Here is a 17,842-nt window from a genome sequence, read left to right on the forward strand (position 1 = left end):
TCAAGTCACTTTGTGTTCAGGCGGAGATATTTGCCCCACCTGTGTGTGTTCCGCCGGCATTCCAAGAAAGAACTTTTGGGTGCCCATCCGGGACTATCATAGCCCTACGTGCCAGTGAGCCAGCAGCTGCTCTAAGCTAAGTTGACTGTGCAGCCCAATATGGAGGAGGTGTTATGCTGGAGGACATAAAGCCGCCATTGCCTCCATTACGGGCTGTGCCTTCGAGAGGCACTAAACAAAACGGTGCTCTTTGACTGCTGACTGCCACGTCTATAACCACATCTCTCTCTCTTTCCTCACATATAATCCTGAGGGCAGCACCCTGCAAACTAGCAGCTTTGGAGAGCTGCTTAACCCTTTGGCAGTGTCATGTGCACACCACATTCCCAGTCCCAAGTCTGGCAGCCGGCCCCGCCCTGTGCGTGTGAGCCAGAATCCCCGGAGGGAAGTGTCTAGTTGTTATCCTTTATTCCTGTTCTAGTGCCATAGGCATGCAAGCTGGGATGCTTTACAAACACAGGTCCAGGCATGGGGCCAGATCCACAGCCGGTGTAAATTAGCACAGCTCCACTGATTTACACCAGCTGATCTGGCACATGGCCTCTCATCTGATCCCCTTTATGCCCCATGATAACACTGATAGCCAAAGAACAGGCTATTTTTTCTTGACTCCCAGCCTCCGGGGCAGTGAATTCTAAACGTCACCCGCTGGGTCAAAAAAAAATCCTTCTGTTCATTCATTTCCAGGTGCCCTTGTGTTTCCCTATAGCTCCTTACCCAATTTCATTTACCCTCTTCCCCCATGGTCCCCAGTTCACACTGTTTGTTCTCCTGCTCACCTTAGGAGCCAATACGTAGAAGTAACCGGTGCCATTAGCTCTGCAGATGAGCTTGCATTTGTCCCGAGGCGAGACTCCCGAGTACTTCGGGACCCAAGAGACGGTGGCGGTGAGCCGGTTGGTGCTATGATTGTAGCCGTTGAAAGCCTCGCACTGCTCCTCTCGGAAACTCTTTCCTAGCCCTGGAAGGATACAAAGCATGCATGGGCATTTCACCGGAGAGGAAATCCTCAGCTAGGCAGCATCAACCATACAGTATTGCACCATGGAATCTGGGGATGCCCAGGGTCAGATTCTTCTCTCCCTGCAACTGGTTTTACTCCAGTTCTGCTCCACTGACTGAAGTGGAGTCACTACTGATTTACATGAGTGTGGCTAGGCTCTGGTTCCAAATGTATGGCTGGTCTGAGTTGGTCCCCAACTGGACTATTAAGGATTGTAGGTGTCTGCCAGACTATCTGGCTCTCTGGGTTTACTAAAGCAAATGAAGCTTTGGTGTTGTGATTCGTGAGACATGTTATGTCCTAGACTCAGAGGAAACTTGTCTGACTCTTTTTATAGTCAAGGCACCCCCAATGAAGAGATGATACAAGGGAGAGTGGTTTGTGGAGGTACGATAACAGCGGGACGGTATCACCAGTGGTGGAGGGTACAGGGAGCCACTTCAAGCCACACTCACAGCTAAGGCAGTGTCAGTTCCAGGGGTAACATCCCACAACCATTGCTCGAAACAACTGCCACCTTTTTACTCCAGGGAAAAATGAAACCAGCAAGACTGTAAAGTCTGCGTGCCTGGCTCACTCCTTGGCAATCACTGCCTCATATTGCAGGCCATATCTAGTAAGGCGGGGGTGGCCACTTGATGTTCCTGCAGTCTTTCAGAAATGGGAACAAGATGTGTAATAAAAGATAATACAGCTCTTCACCCAAGGGTCTCAAAGGAAAGTAAATAGTATTATCCCCATTTTACAGATAGGGAAGCAGTGAGACACAGAGTTGGGCAGTGACTTGCTCAAAGCAACACAGTAAGAATATAAGAACGGCCATGCTGGGTCAGAGCAATGGTCCATCTAGCCCAGTATCCAGTCTGCTGACAGTCGTCAGTGCCAGATGCTTCAGAGGGAATGGACAGAACAGAGCAATTCTTGAGTGATCCATCCACTGTCATCCAGTCCCAGCTTCTGGCAGTCAGAGGTTTAGGGACATCCAGAGCATGGGGTTAGATCCCTGACCATCTTGGCTAATAGACATGGATGGACCTATCCTCTGTGAACTTATCTAATTCTTTTTTGAGCCCAGTTATATTTTTGGCCTTCACATCATCCCTTGGCAATGAGTTCCGCAGGTTGACTGTGCGTTGTGTGAAGAAATACTTCCTTTTGTTTGTTTTAAACCTGCTGCCTATTAATTTAATTGGGTGACCCTGGTACTTGTGTTATGTGAAGTGGTAAATAACAGTTTTTCTGCACACAATTCATGATTTTATAGACCTCTATCCTATCTTCTCTTCCTCCCCTCCCCTTAGTTGTCTCTCTTCTAAGCTAAGGAGTCCCAGTCTTTGGAGTCTGTCCTCATATGGAAGCTTTTCCATGCCTCTGATCATTTTTGTTGCCCTTCTTGGTACCTTTTCCAATTCTAGTATCTCTTTTTTTAAGATGGGGCCACCAGAACGGCACACAGTATTCAACGTGTGGGCATACCATGGATATTCCAAACTATGTTTGTTTATCTGTGTATTAGGCACTCCTTGCGAGGCCTCTGAGCAGTGTGCAATAAAACCTGAAGAAGACATCTGACAGCTATATTATTAGAAGAGACACAGAGACCCTATCCAGGAGATGGCAAGGAAAGAGTTAACACTCTCTCTTGAGCAGAGGAAACTACAGTACACAGCTGCAGCCCCTCAGTGCAGAGATTATGGCTGAGCCCAGCTGTGGTAAATTAGGCAATTCCCCCCAGCACATTAGAAGAGGCATGTGCTGGGAGAAAGCTGGAGTAGCTGGCATGAGGAGCGAGGTCCTGCTGGTGGGAAGGAGGAGGATAAGCTAACTGAACAGGCCTTTCCAAATGGATCCACACTGGAGCTGCACAAATCTTGGTTACTCTCCAGACCTTCTGAATAATTCTGTGAGAAGGCCACGCTCAGAAGGCCTTCCAGAGCTTGAGGTATTGGTCTCACACTGTGCCGGGATGTTAGGGGGTTGTTACAGATCTATCTGAAAGGTTTTAGACTGCTGCCCATCGCCATAGCATCTGGGCAGCTTCCACACATAATCAGTAAGAGGAGCAAAGCTCCAAGAGGATTTCATGGCATCTTTGGCAACTCTCCCTTTTTGGGGTCAAAACTCTGCTTGGGGGATGGTGTTTTTGGAGTTGGAAATAGAAAGTAGGGGTTTGTACTGTTAGTGTCACTTATGGGATCCGGCTTTCTCAAAGTTGTGCAGCGTTTTCCAACGATACTCAGACACTGAATGTGCTCGACCTCCCCTGGAAGACTGTTCCCTAGCCAGAACCCCTCAGCTGACTGTGCTCTGTACTCAGCTCTCAGTGGCTTTGTCTTGAGCTTAGTGATCTGCGTAGCCCCCAGAAGAGCACAGCTGTTGTGGTGGTGCGTAGTGACTTTGGAGTGTATAATCTTTCTCTCACACACAAATGCACTAGCACTATATTCCCCTGCCCTGCAAGCTGTGCAGTCACTTCCACCTATCCAGTATGTAATATTCTACTGCAGGACCATGGCCAGGCCTGGGTCTCCGATTGGGTAAGCTGACGATGCTCTTTGGCTTCAATAAAATAGGCTGCTGTAAATGACTGCACACAGCAGCAAGGCCAAGGAGAATTGGGCCCACTCTCTCTAGTGAAATTGTCCCTAAACTTGCAAACCTGGCAGTGGTTGCTATGGCGATGCTAGCTCCAGCTGGTCAAAAATGTTTGACATTTTTTGCAAAATGTTCTTGCTTATTTTTTACCAGCTTAAAGTGCTCAAAATGTTCCAGAAAATTGGATTTTTGATTGCAGTTATTTTGCACACGCACAAAACATTTCTGCATATTTTTCACATACTCTAACTTTAGCTCTGCTGTGCGCAGATGAAACAACAGTTGCAGACATCTGTCCGAGCTTTAGTCTCTAATGATGTATTGTTTGCCTGATACCACAGGTGGAGCTAGGTCAGACGTTCCCAGCTGCAAATCCCACCTCCTAATCAACGTGGGCAAATTAAAACCCAAACCAGCTATTTTCAGGTGTGATCAACGTTCCTTTTCTGCCCCATCAACCAGGTTTTGTGAGCCTTTGAATGTTGGCCAGGGCAGAAATACCATGAGAACTGGGATTTTTATGGTATTTCCAGCTCCACTGGATTGAGTGGAAATAGAGCAGAGAAGGAATGGGCCAAAGTGGGTTCTACTAAGACACGCGCTCCCATTAAACCGTTACCTACTTTAGATCTCCCCAGACCCATTGTAAGACTGATATTTAGAGCTGGTTTCTTCACTTCTGGCATGAAAATCCCTTCTGACCGTCTGGCTTCCCTCATTCGCCTGCTCGTTTTTGCAGCCTCAAGAGGTTGCGACACCGCTCTGTTTGTGCATCCGTACTGAGCACACACTCAACCTGTGGAACATCTCTCCACTTACAGGTCCCATCACAGTGTCTGAACGCCTCACAGTCTCTAGTGTTTTTATCCTCACGACTCCCCTGCGAGGTGGGCAGTGTTGTTGTCCCCATTTCACTGACAGGGCACTGAGGTCCAGAGAGGCTAAGTTACTTGCCCGAGGCCACACACGGAGTCTGTCTCCCCTTAAGTACTAGGTACTGTAACCAATGAAGTGCCTTCCTCTGGTACCTACTGAGATCTCTAACTTGATTTGCAGACCAGAGAGATCTGTGTCACCTGCAGAAAAGCTGCCAAACTTTTGGGGTCACCTGACCCAAACCTCCATAGCTCTTGAGGCTCACACCTCCAAAACCCTCATCCGCCACTAACTTCAGTGACACCGAATAGCACCGTTAGCACAACGGAGAACCAACAGCAATGGGACTGAGCGGGATAGCAGGTAGCTGCTTGGGCTTGGTGGTTTGCTTTTAACATGTACAGCACTTTGCAAGGCCCAACTGTGCCCATTAGGAACTAGTGCCAGGGCAGGTCTCTGCCCTCCCGGCTGGCCCCGTCCCTTGGGGAAGCCTCACCTGACTCAGAACAAAGGTCGAGGTTACAGGAGCGGTACTTGACTCGGACGCCTTCGCAGTACTTCCCTCCATTGGCAGGCGCGGGGCTGTTGCACTCGCGCTTGGCTAGCTGGACTCCCCCACCGCAGGTCCGAGAGCACTGACCATACGGGGTCCACTTCCCCCAGCTGCCATCCACCTGCGGGAGAGAGGGTGTTAAGAGGAAAACCCCCTTGCCCTACAGCCATGTCTCTTCAAAAGCAGCCGGACGTGCAATCTTTGGGTCCCCCTGTGGGGGGAATCAGACTCAGAGGCGGGTACCCAGCATTAAGCAGAAGGGACTCTACCCTCTATGGCTGCCACACCCAGCATAAACCTGGTGCCATGAGAAAACACTTGCCAGGCACCAAGAGGCGAGCAGAGCTGCTTCAGAGCGGCGTTTTGGGCATAGCTCTGTCCTGGGGCAAGAGCTAAGGCGAGGGGAGCAACCTCGCCGCAAGTCCTTTGCAAAAGATAATCATTTGTTTCCTCCTCTGCTCCATCCCCACGAGCGCATTTGCTGTTTATACACCTGCTGGGGACTGAGTTTGGCCTCCGGGGTTACAGATGGGAAGTGAGGCCTTTCCAATCTAGCTTGCTGACTTTCCGCCGTGCTTGGAATTGGCCGGCCTGTTTGCAACAAGTTCCAGCGACACACCCCGTCACAGCCAGCGTCTTGGATGGCGGCCGGGGAGATGAACTCCACTCTGAGTCCTCCAAGTGCTCGCTCCGCGGTGAGGCCGCCCCATGAGGAGTACGCTGCGGTTATCCGGTCTGGAGGAGCCCTGGATAACTGCAGCCAGGCCCAGCGCCCTGGGGAAACGGTCACGGTGGCTGGGTTTGAGGACGATGATGAATAGCACGCCTGTGCAAGTGGGGAATGGACAAACCCCTTCAACTTCTGGCTGCTTCCCTCCCTGCAGCGAGGTACAGCCCGGTGGCTTTCAGCCATGCCCCTCCCGTGGCCAGCCCCTGGGAGAGCGTTGGCACTACGTCGCCTGGTTTCAGTGCACAAAGAACTTTGAGCTACATGTTCTCAGCGTCAGCCCAAGCTGCCTTGCCGGGCTTCACCCTATATACCCCCGCCCTCCCCACTCGCATCCCCCAGCACGGAGCGGTCAGGTACTCACCCTGTACTTACTGATGTTATGCCTCTCGACACAGGTGCCCTTCAGGCAGAACCTCCCCTCCCCGCAGCTGGTGCCGTCGGCCCAGGGGAAGTGGCGCGTCTGGCAAACAATCTGACCCCGGGCTTTCCCCGTGCACCAGAGCTTGGTGCAGTATTGCATGTAGGGGCAGGGTTTGGAGCCGAGGCCGAAGGCCAGCTCACACTGCTGGTTGAGGTTGTAGCTGGCCCCAGGGAGGTCCTCTGGCAGCGAGATGGGCTTGATGGGCTGATCCAGCAGGCAGTCCCCTGCAGGGCAGTGAGAGAAATATTAAATGGGAGATACCATTCGACTGACGGGACATTCAATACACGGTGTTGCTGCACCCAACTCTTGGAGATCATGCAAAGCAGACGTTCATGGCTGGTGCAGGCACACCCGTTACTTGGCACCATATAACTTGTGGAACTCACTGCTGCAGGAGGCCAGCAAGTAAAGCTACAGCTGGATTTACTTCTCTCTTAACAAGGCCTGTGTGATTTTTCTAATCAACAGCATTTGTCATTTCCATGGTTTCCATCCAGTTCCTACAGGTACAGGGGTCCATTACACAAAACCTCCCAATGCAACTGGCACTGACTAGCAGCTTCATCAGACTGGCCAATGACCAGCCTCCCCTCACACTTAGAAGTAACTATTGAGCTTTTGAGATCAGTCTAGCGGATTTAGACACACGTCTCCCATTAAAGCTGAATGCCCTTGAAAATCTCAACCAACCCCTCTGGGTCACAAGACATAAGCATGTTGGCCGTGAGTTGTTCAGAGGCGCATCCCAGGAGAGGGCTGCAGGTGTGGTGTCATGTAGACCCCACAGCAATGAGCACAATAGAAATGGTGCATGCAGGGGGAGGAGATGTCAGTGGGCAGAGGCAGGTGGATTCTCTATCCTGACCTGGCTTTGGTTTAATCAGGTTGAAACCAAGAAACCACTGAGTCCGAGTTAGCCAGGGCCCAAGCTGACCTGCCCTCGGCCGCTAGTGACCTCCTGCATGAGCGCAGCTTATATGATTTACTGCTTGCCAAGAGTAAACTGTTTAAAAAGGGAGAACCGTGCCGGAGTCTGTGGAGTCGAGGGACGTCCCAGCTCAGCTGTGTGAGGGCTTCAAGGCTGCAGACATCTGGTGTGAGGCGCACAGTTGCTTCCTTCCTCCCCACCCCCACATCCCTGTGAGAGGGAAAGGCTCTAATTCTTCACACTTAAAGTCCCAGCAGGCGAAATGGGACTGATGACCCACAGCTGGGAGAAGGCAAGATGACCCAGAGCACTGGGATGGAGCGGATCTCACCACGGAGCAAGCGTGAGTCCCATCACCGGAGTAGGCTCCCAACGCCTGCCCTCGCTGCCTACCCACTTCTCCTCCCTGCAGTGTCTCCATCAGCAACTGCAGCCAAGTCCCCCTTCCCAGCGTGCCCAGCTTACCGTGCCCGCTGTCCAGGAAGTCGGTGATTATAGCGGCGCTGCAGGCTGACCAGGGGTTGGCACGATCGATCTGTATGAGGGTGGGTGACATCATGTGGTTGGTCTTCAGCCTGCCGAAGACTTCCTCACAGACCTTCACGTTGTCGTGGGGCATGTTGAACACGTGCCCTGGAAGGGCGAGAGGGGCCGTTAGTCATTCCGAGCTCTCGTGCAGCGCTTTTCACCCGTAGGTCTCAGAGCAATTCACAACGTCAGTCCCATTATCCCCATTTTACAGCTAAGAAGCCTGAGGCCAAGAAGCCAAGTGACTTGTCTAAGAAGCCTAGGGCAGAGCCAGAAGGAGAAGCCAGGAGACCCATGTCTGAGCCACAAGGCCATCCTTTCATCACAAGGCAACTTCTCCTTCCCTAGCAGGAGGCTCTGATCTGAGCAAGTCTCCTATATGTGGGTAGTGTGCTTAGTCTCGGTTTATATACATATCTGGCTAGTCCCCTAGGATCCTGGCAAGCTGCGCCACAGACCGCTGGCACGGATCCTGCTCTAGCTAATGCCACGGAGACCCTCATTTGCTTTGATGAACCACCACACCTATATGAGCCCTGTTGTAACAGCCAAACCACCACTGCCTCAGCAGCTGATGTCTCTCCCCTCCGTCCCTGTGTGATCTTCCCGGATGCTAATGAGTCACATCACCCCAGATCTTGGCCACTCTGGCTAAGCCAGACAAAATCCTTTTGCCTGTGGGACTAACAGCTCTGAAATACCTGCAGCCCGGTGGTTAATGGTCTGGGTGTCCTGTCCCCCTGACCCCGGGCTCCACAAGCTCCATTCCTTGTGTTTAAATCAGATTGCCTTTAAGACGGACAAGTTATAAACCTGCCAATTGGGGTCTCTGAGCCGGCACTTTGCTGGCCAAAACGCACACCATCTGCTTCATGTATGGATGCGGGTTATTCAGAGAGAAAAGAAAGAAAGAAAGAAAGAAGGAAAGAACATTGAAGAGAGAGAGCGATTTCATTACTCAGTCCCCCAGAGACTGCAAGTGTCTCCGGATTTAAGTGCATGCCTAATGCATCCCAGCCTTGGTGTGTTATTTCAGGACACCCGAATCCTGGAAACTGCACTAAAGTGGCAATAACAACAACAAAATATAGCTGGGACGGCTGACCCGCCCGCACTGGCCCCACTGGCTTTCCTAGCAGCTGTTTTCCAACAGTTCCTCTCTCACCTCCCAGAAGCACTGGGAAGAAAGCCGGTGCGTCTCACTTTCTCACCCCGAGGTGGAGTTTCCCCAGAAAGCTGTTCCGGACACTCGGCTATTGTCTAAACTTCCTGAGGCTGCAATTCAGGGTTATTTTAAACATCTCAGGCTTTCCTCCCTCCCCCTTCCCTCCTAATTATGGAGCCATAAACATTAGCAGGTTTGGGATATGGGTTTCCCCCCCGCCCCAGGTGGCAACCGCAGCCTGGGGCTCCACGTCTCTGCTGTGGGTTTGGTTAAAGTGGCAGCTTTCTAAGCCACAGAATGATGGATGGAGGCGTCCGCTATTAAAACCAGAAATGGTCTGGCAACTGTTTGAGGGACAACGTGCGAGGCGGAGGCATGAGAACACAGGGAATGAATGGCTTGCCCGGGAGCTCGGACACTCGTGCGGGTCATGGAAGCACACCCCCAGTGACGCTAGCATTGTGCAGCAAGGGGAAGAGAGAGTCAGCAAACTGTACAAGAAAACGCAGTCATGCTGTTATCAGCGGGGCAGCACATTCCAGTGGGCTAGGAATCAGGACTCCTGAGTTCTATCCTGACTCTGCCACAGCCTTCCTGTGTGACCTGGGGCATGTCACTTCGCTCCCCTGCACTTCAAATTCCCACTGGGTGCCACGCGCTTTGAGACCTGTGAAGTCGAGGCACAGGGGTGGATCCAGAAAGCCAAATTCTGTTCCCCATTGCAAACAAATGAGGGAGCAGCCCCGAAAGGGGATGGGCATACGCTGCCCCGAACCTCAGCCCCTTACCCAGCTCGTGAGCCGTGGTGAAGGCGGATGGCAGCCCGTCGTCCTCGATGACCGAGCAGCTGCGCTTGGGGTCACACATGGTGCCAACGTCGGCCATCCCCAGGGTGTCGCAGGTGGTGGCGCCACACAAATCCTGCAGGGAACGTGGGGAGAGGACAAATTGGACCAGTTAGCGGCAGGCAAGGATTGCACTGATGCTACAGACCCTGAGACACCAGCACCAGAGGAACCCCTCTGAGATGCCAGAACGTGGCTTTTGTTATTGCACTAACTAACCCCTAGAAAACAAGAACGACAGGGGACAACAGGATAGGAACCATACATCCCTGTTTACACTGAGTAGGAGCCAGGAAACCTTTGTGGCTCACTGACCTAAAATACACACAACCTTGGGCTGTCCAGTGCGATGAAATGACACGTTTGGAATTAACCCTGGCACCAGCGATACCATATATATATATAACATCTTCCTGAGTCTTCAGTGACACTGATTCCTGACTTCTAAGGCCCCTATCACAGGGAGGGGGCCAGCCGAAACCCCAGGGGAGGCAGCCTGACTTCTTTTGTTTCAGAAGGACAAAGGACCTGACCCAAAGCCCATGGGAGGACTCCTGGCTTTGGACCAGACCCAGAGGAAGGAGACAGGTCAGTTTCTCACCTCTGCTTGGCTTTGAGAGGTTGATGGGTCAGATCCAAAGTCTGTTGAATTCCTTGGAAAGGCTCCCATTGACTTCCGTGGGCTTTGGCTCAAGCCTTATGCCAGCACTGCACTGGGAGCAGGCAGGCAGGCCGAGTTCAACAAGAACCGGCCCCACCTTCGCCCGCAATTCAAACGGAAATTGACCTTTTAAGGGCCAGAAGATTATTCCATTCTTTCCCCTTTCCTCTTTCAGTTTCATAGTGGCTCCAGCCTGTCTGAGTTCTGGATGGGTCCAGAAGCATTGGACAACTGTGAACTCGGAGGAGAGTATTTCCTGGGCACAGCAGAAATGGCACAAAGAAGCACCAGATTCCCAGCCTGATTCTGCAAATCCCAGAGGCCTGCAGGGTTCGGAGGAGCCAGGCTGCAGAGGGATTATCTGAACGAAAGCTGTGAACTGCCTGAGGGTTGTCCAGCACTAGTCTGTCTGAATGAAACCAAAGCAGGACTAGTCCCTGCCAGAGGATGCCCTCTGTCGTAAAGTGTCTGTCCGCTCTCAGAATGGGCTTCTGCACAGTGGGGATATTTTTTAAGCACAGGCAAATATCATCAAAATATTCTGCACACATGCTTATTGTTATAGGCACAGTGCATACACATGCGTATTCATTTTGATTATTGAGTATGTGTAGGGGCCCCAGCTGAGATCAAGACTGTGGACTGTGTACAAACAAAGAGGCAGACATAGCTCCTGCCTCAAAGAGTTTAGAGTTGAAATGCTCCAGGCTGCCAAAGGACGGGGAGCCTGGGACAGCTGGGGAAACTGACACAGACACCAAGGTTTTCAAAAGTGACTGGCGATTTTGAGTGCCCAACTCAAGACACCTTAAACAAGAGCTGATTTTTCAGAAAGCACTGAGCATCTGCTCTCTGAATATCAGGTCCCTTTAAGGCGTCTCAGATTGGGTCCACAAGAACTGAGACATCCAAAGTCGTAAGTAAATCTTGACTGGGGAGATTAAGGGACTTGCCCCAGGTCCTACAAGAAGTTAGGCCTTCTGTCTCCCTGGCTAGCACCTTAACCACCAGACCAGCCTTCCTCCTTCAAATATGCAAACAGTGCACCAGTTTCCTCTAACATTTGCTTAAACTCCCCTGCTCTAAACAAGCTATTTTCAGCTCTCAGCCCTCACAGGTCATTGCAGTTTATCTGTGCATCCCAGACACAGATAGCTCACACAAGCCAGTGAATGGCACGATTCATTCTCCGGAGGAGGAGATGGCACTCTGTGAAGCTTCTAGGGAATGGGCTGCCTTTTTAACCAATGGATTGAACCCCGATAATGATCATCATACTTTGCACCACTCATCCTAAGATCTCAGAGCACATTTCCAAGAGCGTAAGTATCACTCTCCCCATTTTATAGATGTGAGGACTGAGGCATAGAGTCGGGAAGTAACAGCAAACCAGTGGCAGTGCCGGAAATAGAAGACCTATAGCCATGCCCTCGCCACCAGCTGGTGCTGTCTCTCTGTGCCACACCAAAGGAGAACCTTTCAGAAGGAATGAGCATGGAAGTGGCAGAGGAAGTGAAACAGATAGGGGAGCTGTGCCGGAGATGAAGGATGCAGTTGTGAGACTGTAACTACTAGGAAGGGTGGTCCAGCACTGCACTAGGAGCAGTCAGGCAGTCCGAGTTAAACAAGGGTTAAAATGCTAATCTGGGGCTCAAAGTGGGGTTTGATTCCTATTTCTGTCACACTTCTATGAGATGGGGGCTTTCTAAACACCTGAGGCAGATAGATTTAAGGAAGCAGGTAGGTGGGGAGATTATCCCCAGCCCCAAAGAGAGAAACAAGGGGGTATCTCTGTCAAACCCAGAACAGCCTTTCATAGAGGAAGCTTCTCCCGCTCTGATGAGATGCTGCCGAAAGGTTCTTTGCAGCTGGGAAAATCTGCAGCCTCCCAGTTAACACCAGAGAGAGGTAAGTTTTATCTCTGAGCTGGAAACCCTGAAGGCAACGAATTGCTCTCCTTGTAACCCATTCCCCTTCTTTCCCAGGCTGGGAGGTTTAGGTCTGATGCTATCTTTCCCCCTAGTTCCCATGAGACCACACAGACAATGCTGAAGAAGACAATAGTGACAGCCACTGAAAGCAGAAGCCCCAAGCAGGGGTTATGCCACATCTATGCCATAAGAGATTCTCTCTGCTGGAGTTGTTCGGAGCCAGGACTGACCGTGTCTAGCAGATGTTGCTTTTGGAGACAGAGGCTGGTATATAGACTTCAGCTGGGCAGTGCCATTGCCAGATATAAATTGCTTCCTTATTTTGTAGCTCACAGGTGAAGAGAACCAGATTGGCTAACTACACTAGGGCCTGGAATTCCCTTAAACCAGAACACATGCAGTCATGTTAATAGTCTACTACATAACAGAGATAACAGAGATACCAGAGACCTTGGGGATGCACAGCCATGGTGGGGGGAGGGAAATTTCCCCTCTGAAAGAACTACAATCCAAGCAGGGCACTTGGAGTCAGGACTCCTGGGTTCTTCTCACACCTCTGCCACTGATGAATCATTTAAACCAGAATCTTCACCCTGAGGTGCCTAAAGTCAGACACAGTATTGATTACCTTATAGCACCCCAAAGCGTGCTCGACATGTCACAGGAGACATGGTAAGCACACGCCCTGCCCCAAGGAGCTTCCAATCTAAATTCCAGAGGAAGGGTGGGTGTGGAAGGAGCCAGGTTACAAGAGGTGTAACCCCTCTTTCGGAAGTGCTGAGCACCCACAACTCCTGCTGAGGTTAATGGGAACTGCCAGGGTGCAGCGCCTCTGGTAAAACCAGACCAATTATCTAGATATCAAAATATGGATTTTGGTACGCCTGTTTGAAGGTTTGGGTCTTTAACCTCTCAGTGCCTCAATTTCCCCATCTGTAAAAGGCTGGTGGTGACCCTTACACACCTGGTATGGAGCGAGTGATGAGAATGCATTCATTAGGGTCAGCTCCTGCATCATTAAAATCTGTGGGAGTTTTGCTATTGTCTGCAAAGGGGGCAGGATTGGGGCCAGAATCCCTGTACGGTGCTTGGACCATCACATTCCTTGAGCGAAAGATCTAGGGGCAATTCTTGGCTCTGACACAGACTCTCTGGGTAACCTTGGGCAAGTCACTTGGCGTCTTTCTAGCTCAGTTTCTCATCTGTTAAATAGGGATAACCACACTTCCTTTCTCCCAGCCTTTGTCTGTTCTGTCTATTTCGGTGGTGAGCTCTTTGAAGAAAGGCCAGGGGATTGTACTTCACTTTATGTCCAAAGGGGGCCCAGCACAACAGGGCCTCAATCTCTGTTGAGGCCAATACGTGCTACTGTAATACAAATCATACAGTCAGATAAGTCACTGTTCAAATACACAATATCATTGCTGCGTAAGCACAAAGTGTCCTTCCTCCTTTTCCCCACACGCTTCTCTTTCTCCAGAGCTCAAGGGAGAGAGGGAGTTAAGGAGACCTACAGAGGGCGACCCATCCCCAGTGCCGGCCTCACTCCAGGACTCTCGGATCGGATTCCACTTGACAGCTCCACAACGTTTTTCCCTTGTAGGCGGCCCTGGACTCGCCCCTGGCTGTGCAGCCTTCTCCTTTGAAGTGCTCCCACAGGGGAGAGTCTGGGAAGAGAAGTAACTGCCTGGAATTTACACGCTGACATTTCATTTTTCACCCCTCAGCATCATTTTTCACCCCTTTATCATCTTCTGAGATCAAGGTGGGAGACGCAGGAATCCAGGAGAGGATGTGCTCGCAGGACAGGCTGTGGGAAGGGGCAGGGAATCTCTCCCACCTTCAGTATTGATGGGATCAAGCAACAGTTGGGCCTTTGGGGTGCTACCACATGATAAATAAAAGTGATTCATGCTGCGTTCCTGTCCAGGCCAACAGCAGAAAAAAAAATTGATAAGTTCATGGAGGACAGGTCCATCAATGGCTATTCGCCAAGATGGTCAGGGACACAGCCCAGTGCTGACTCTCCAGATGCTGGGACTGAACAACAGGGGAGGGATCATTTAATAATTGCCCTGTTCTGTTCATTCCCTCTGGGGCACCTGGCATTGGCCACTGTCGGAAGACAGGATACTGGGCTAGCTGAACCATTGGTCTGACCCAGTATGGCCATTCTTATGCTGTGTAATCGCACAAGAGAGGCTGAGGTGGTCTCCAAACTGAAGTTCCTATAAGAATCCAAACTGTTGAGGGCTTATTCAAGGTTCGTCCATTGATAAATATCAACATCAACAACTTCCGAGGGTTCTGGCCCTGCCCCACTGGCTTTAGTAGCAAGCACGTGGCTGACAATTCATGAAATACTTGGAAAACATCAGAGTAATAACTTGTCGGGAAAGGGCTGGCCTTTGCATAGTAAAGAAGCAAGCCTCTCACGACTGAAGAACTGGATGGACAAACCTGCACTTGTCTGCATGTGAAATGAACGCGATGGGCTCACCCTGGTCCCTCGTGAGAACATATCGGCATCGCAAAGCCATCACGCACTTTGACACAACTGATGACAAGGCGAGGACCACAACTCGGATATCAGAGATAAGCTGGCAGAGCTGCACTGAGATCCCATGGAAGGACTAGGAGGAGTTGCTGCAGATTAGGGTTGTGGGGCATTGGCAGAGCTGAGGGGGAGTCCCAGGAAGGAGGTGCACCCTTAAAGTGCATGGACAGAGCTGGGGGAGTGGAAGCCTGATCTGGTTTATTTGATCTTTGAAGCTTAAAGCCACAACTGGGCAGGGAGCAAACTGGCGGCTTATCTCCAATGCCTGGCCCAGGCAGGAGGCTCCTGCAGCTTTCTTCCCGTGACTGCTGAGGGCTGTAGCTCATATGTCTGGAGGGAAATCTCCCTTTCTCTGACAGGCGGATTACAAGAGGGCACTCAGCAAATCCATCACCGAGATAGCCCTGATGGCTGCTGAGGAATTCAGGAGAGCTGGCCTAACCGCTCTGTCTCTGTTGTTCTCCAAGGGGCAGCTCTAGGTTGTGGGGGCCTATGTGCAGCGAGACACGAGAGAACTACCCGGTTTCCTCCCCACCTGTCGCAGTGGCCTGTAGTGCTGTGGTGAGTCAGTTCTTGGCGACGGGGCCCCGTTGGATTCCATAGGCCTACGGCCAACAGTCTCTCCATCATGTGTGGGCTGCACCACCATTGCACGAACTCCTGACCACTGACTTCAGAGGGAGTCGTGCCCATGCCTCTGCCAGGATGGCCAGGCCCCTGTATCCTGCCCGCCAGGGATGGACATTGATCTCAACTCCTCAGACAGACTGGCTCTACGCTGCCCTTGCGGCTGTCCCTGGCTCCGGAAGATCAGCAGCGTGACTTGCCTATGTGCCAGGTGGGCGTCACGGCAATGCGTAGGAACACCCAGGAACTTCCCATCATTCAGTGCTTTGGACATTCACAGCTGATGATCTCAAAGCACTTTAACAAACCACCAGAGAAATAATCTTCATACCTCCTGGTATTATGAGCCTCACTTTACACTGGAGCCCAGATCGGGTAAGTGACCTGCTTTAGTCAGTGGCACAGCTAGAAATAGAAGCCAGGAGTCCTAGCCTGCCCCCTGCAAGTCCTAGCCTGCCCCCCGCCTTGAGAGGTGAGTGGTTCATCTCCAGCAGAGGGGGAGCCTTGGTCTGGTCTACTAACTACTAGACAGCACTGCTGCTGACTTGGCTTTCCCAGGAGGGGCGGAGGGTGTTTAGCTTAGTCTAATATAATCTGGTTTAGATGAAGTAGGATCGTTTGTTGCCAAGCAAGTCGGATGTCTGTGATCTCGCTCCTATTTTATGCCCTTTAACTTTCCATCTCACTCTTTCTGGTTTTGCATTTTTTGTTAAATCTTGTCCAAGGGAAACAGTGAGCAGCGTGAAGACCCCGGGGCCTGACTGCTTTCACTCATGCTGGTACAAACCAGGAGTAACCCCACTGAAATCAACAGAGCCACACCTGTCTAGAACTGAGGTAAGTGAGATCAGAACCAGACCCTCTGAAATCCAAAGTGTCAGGGCCTGGATTCTGTTGGGGGAGGGAGGGAGGGAAAGCCCCATCGCCATTCCCGGGGAGCATTGAGGGCTGCGGGTCTGAGTGTTCACAGACTGAAGGAGGTGTGAGTCTCCATTATTGTGTTGCTTCTGAACGTCACCCCTGGAAGGATGGTCCAGTGGTTAGGATGCTAGCCGGAGATCTGGGTTCAAGTCCCTGCTCTGCCTCCGACGTCTTGTGAGTCAGTTAACTGTTCATAACTCAGTTTTCCCATCTGTAAAAATGGGAATAAAAGCACATCTCTACCAAGGATAAATTTGTTAGCGGTTATGAGGCGCTCAGGTACTATGCTAGCAGGGGCCAGATAAATGCCTTAGATAAATATAGGGGAAATATGCATGTTCGCGAAGGCTGCAGCAGCAGCCTCCAATGGATGAGGCACTGGACGGGGAGTCAGGAGACACAGAGGTGCCACGGGACCCTTTTCAGTTCACTTCCCCTCTCCGCGGCTTAACCTCCCCATCTGTACAATGGGCTACTGATACTGACCTTCCCTTTGTAAAGTGCCTGGAGCTGTACACTAGTCAGGGCAGAGTTGTAGTAGTATCAGTACAAGTAAGGGCTGATGCCTCAAACTGGCCAGGGAAAGCCAGGTGCCGGGACCCTTCTCAGCACTCTGTGAAGGAGCCAGTGTTGAGCTGAAGATGGCCTCGTGTTTACAGAACAACCATTGATTCCCAGTTCTAGGCTCATTTGCTCCCTGCTGGGACCGAGAAGCAAAGCAGCCCCGGGCTGCAGCTTAGGTAAGTCTGCTTGAGGATCTGCCACAGGCAGAGCCACTGAGGGCAAACGGCCTTGGTTAAAAGGGGCGAGGGCACCGTGGGGCCACACCGGGAAGAGGCCGGCCGGCGGAGTCTCCTTGCTCATTGCTCTTTTAAGAGTTCCTGTTTCCTTGCTGGCTGAGAGCGCTCTTGGCTCCCTGCCGAACACCTGCACTGACACACTGACCCACTTACTGCTGCGAACCTTGTCCGCTGACTGCAGGGATAGATTAACAAGCAGCTCTTCCCCGGCCCTCCTTTAATCTCTGGGCCTGGGTTCAAATCTGAACCTCAGCCTCCTGGTGCCATTCCCCTTTGAAATGCCAGATGGCAGCGCCACACCCACCTGCCGTGCCCCTCACCCCCACTGAGAATCCCTCCTCCAGCCACGCTGGAGGTCCAGCCAGCTCCCAAACCTGGCTCAGAAAGGTCAGTGAAGGGGCACAGAGTGAGGGGAGTTTCAAAGAGGAGTCAGCAGAGTAAGAGATTCCAAAACATGGGATTGGGGACGTGTCTGGGGGCCCCCAGAGAAACAATGGGATAGCATCTCCTCTGTATGGGGAGAGACTCTACAGAGAGCAGATGGGCATGAAGAACAGAGGAGAGAGGGAGAAAAGAGAGGGGGCAATTAGGTCATGGGGAAGGGAAGGAAATAGGGGGAGTAAATGAGAAGAACAAAA

The 17,842-nt window shown here is 51.5% G+C and overlaps 1 protein-coding gene across 1 annotated transcript in view; it reads right to left on the minus strand.

The window, feature by feature from the left end:
- Positions 1–17,842, minus strand: part of ADAMTS15 (ADAM metallopeptidase with thrombospondin type 1 motif 15) — a 28,718-nt gene that overhangs the window by 4,089 nt on the left and 6,787 nt on the right. The window contains exons 2-6 of the mRNA XM_044997165.1: positions 9,651–9,783; positions 7,635–7,802; positions 6,179–6,462; positions 5,031–5,208; positions 840–1,021 (exon numbers count right to left, since the gene is read on the minus strand). Of these exons, the coding sequence (XP_044853100.1) occupies positions 840–1,021; positions 5,031–5,208; positions 6,179–6,462; positions 7,635–7,802; positions 9,651–9,783 (945 nt within the window). The remainder of the gene's footprint in view (positions 1–839; positions 1,022–5,030; positions 5,209–6,178; positions 6,463–7,634; positions 7,803–9,650; positions 9,784–17,842) is intronic.

The sequence above is a fragment of the Mauremys mutica genome, chromosome 22, assembly GCF_020497125.1.
Source record: "Mauremys mutica isolate MM-2020 ecotype Southern chromosome 22, ASM2049712v1, whole genome shotgun sequence".
Lineage (NCBI taxonomy): Eukaryota > Metazoa > Chordata > Testudines > Geoemydidae > Mauremys > Mauremys mutica.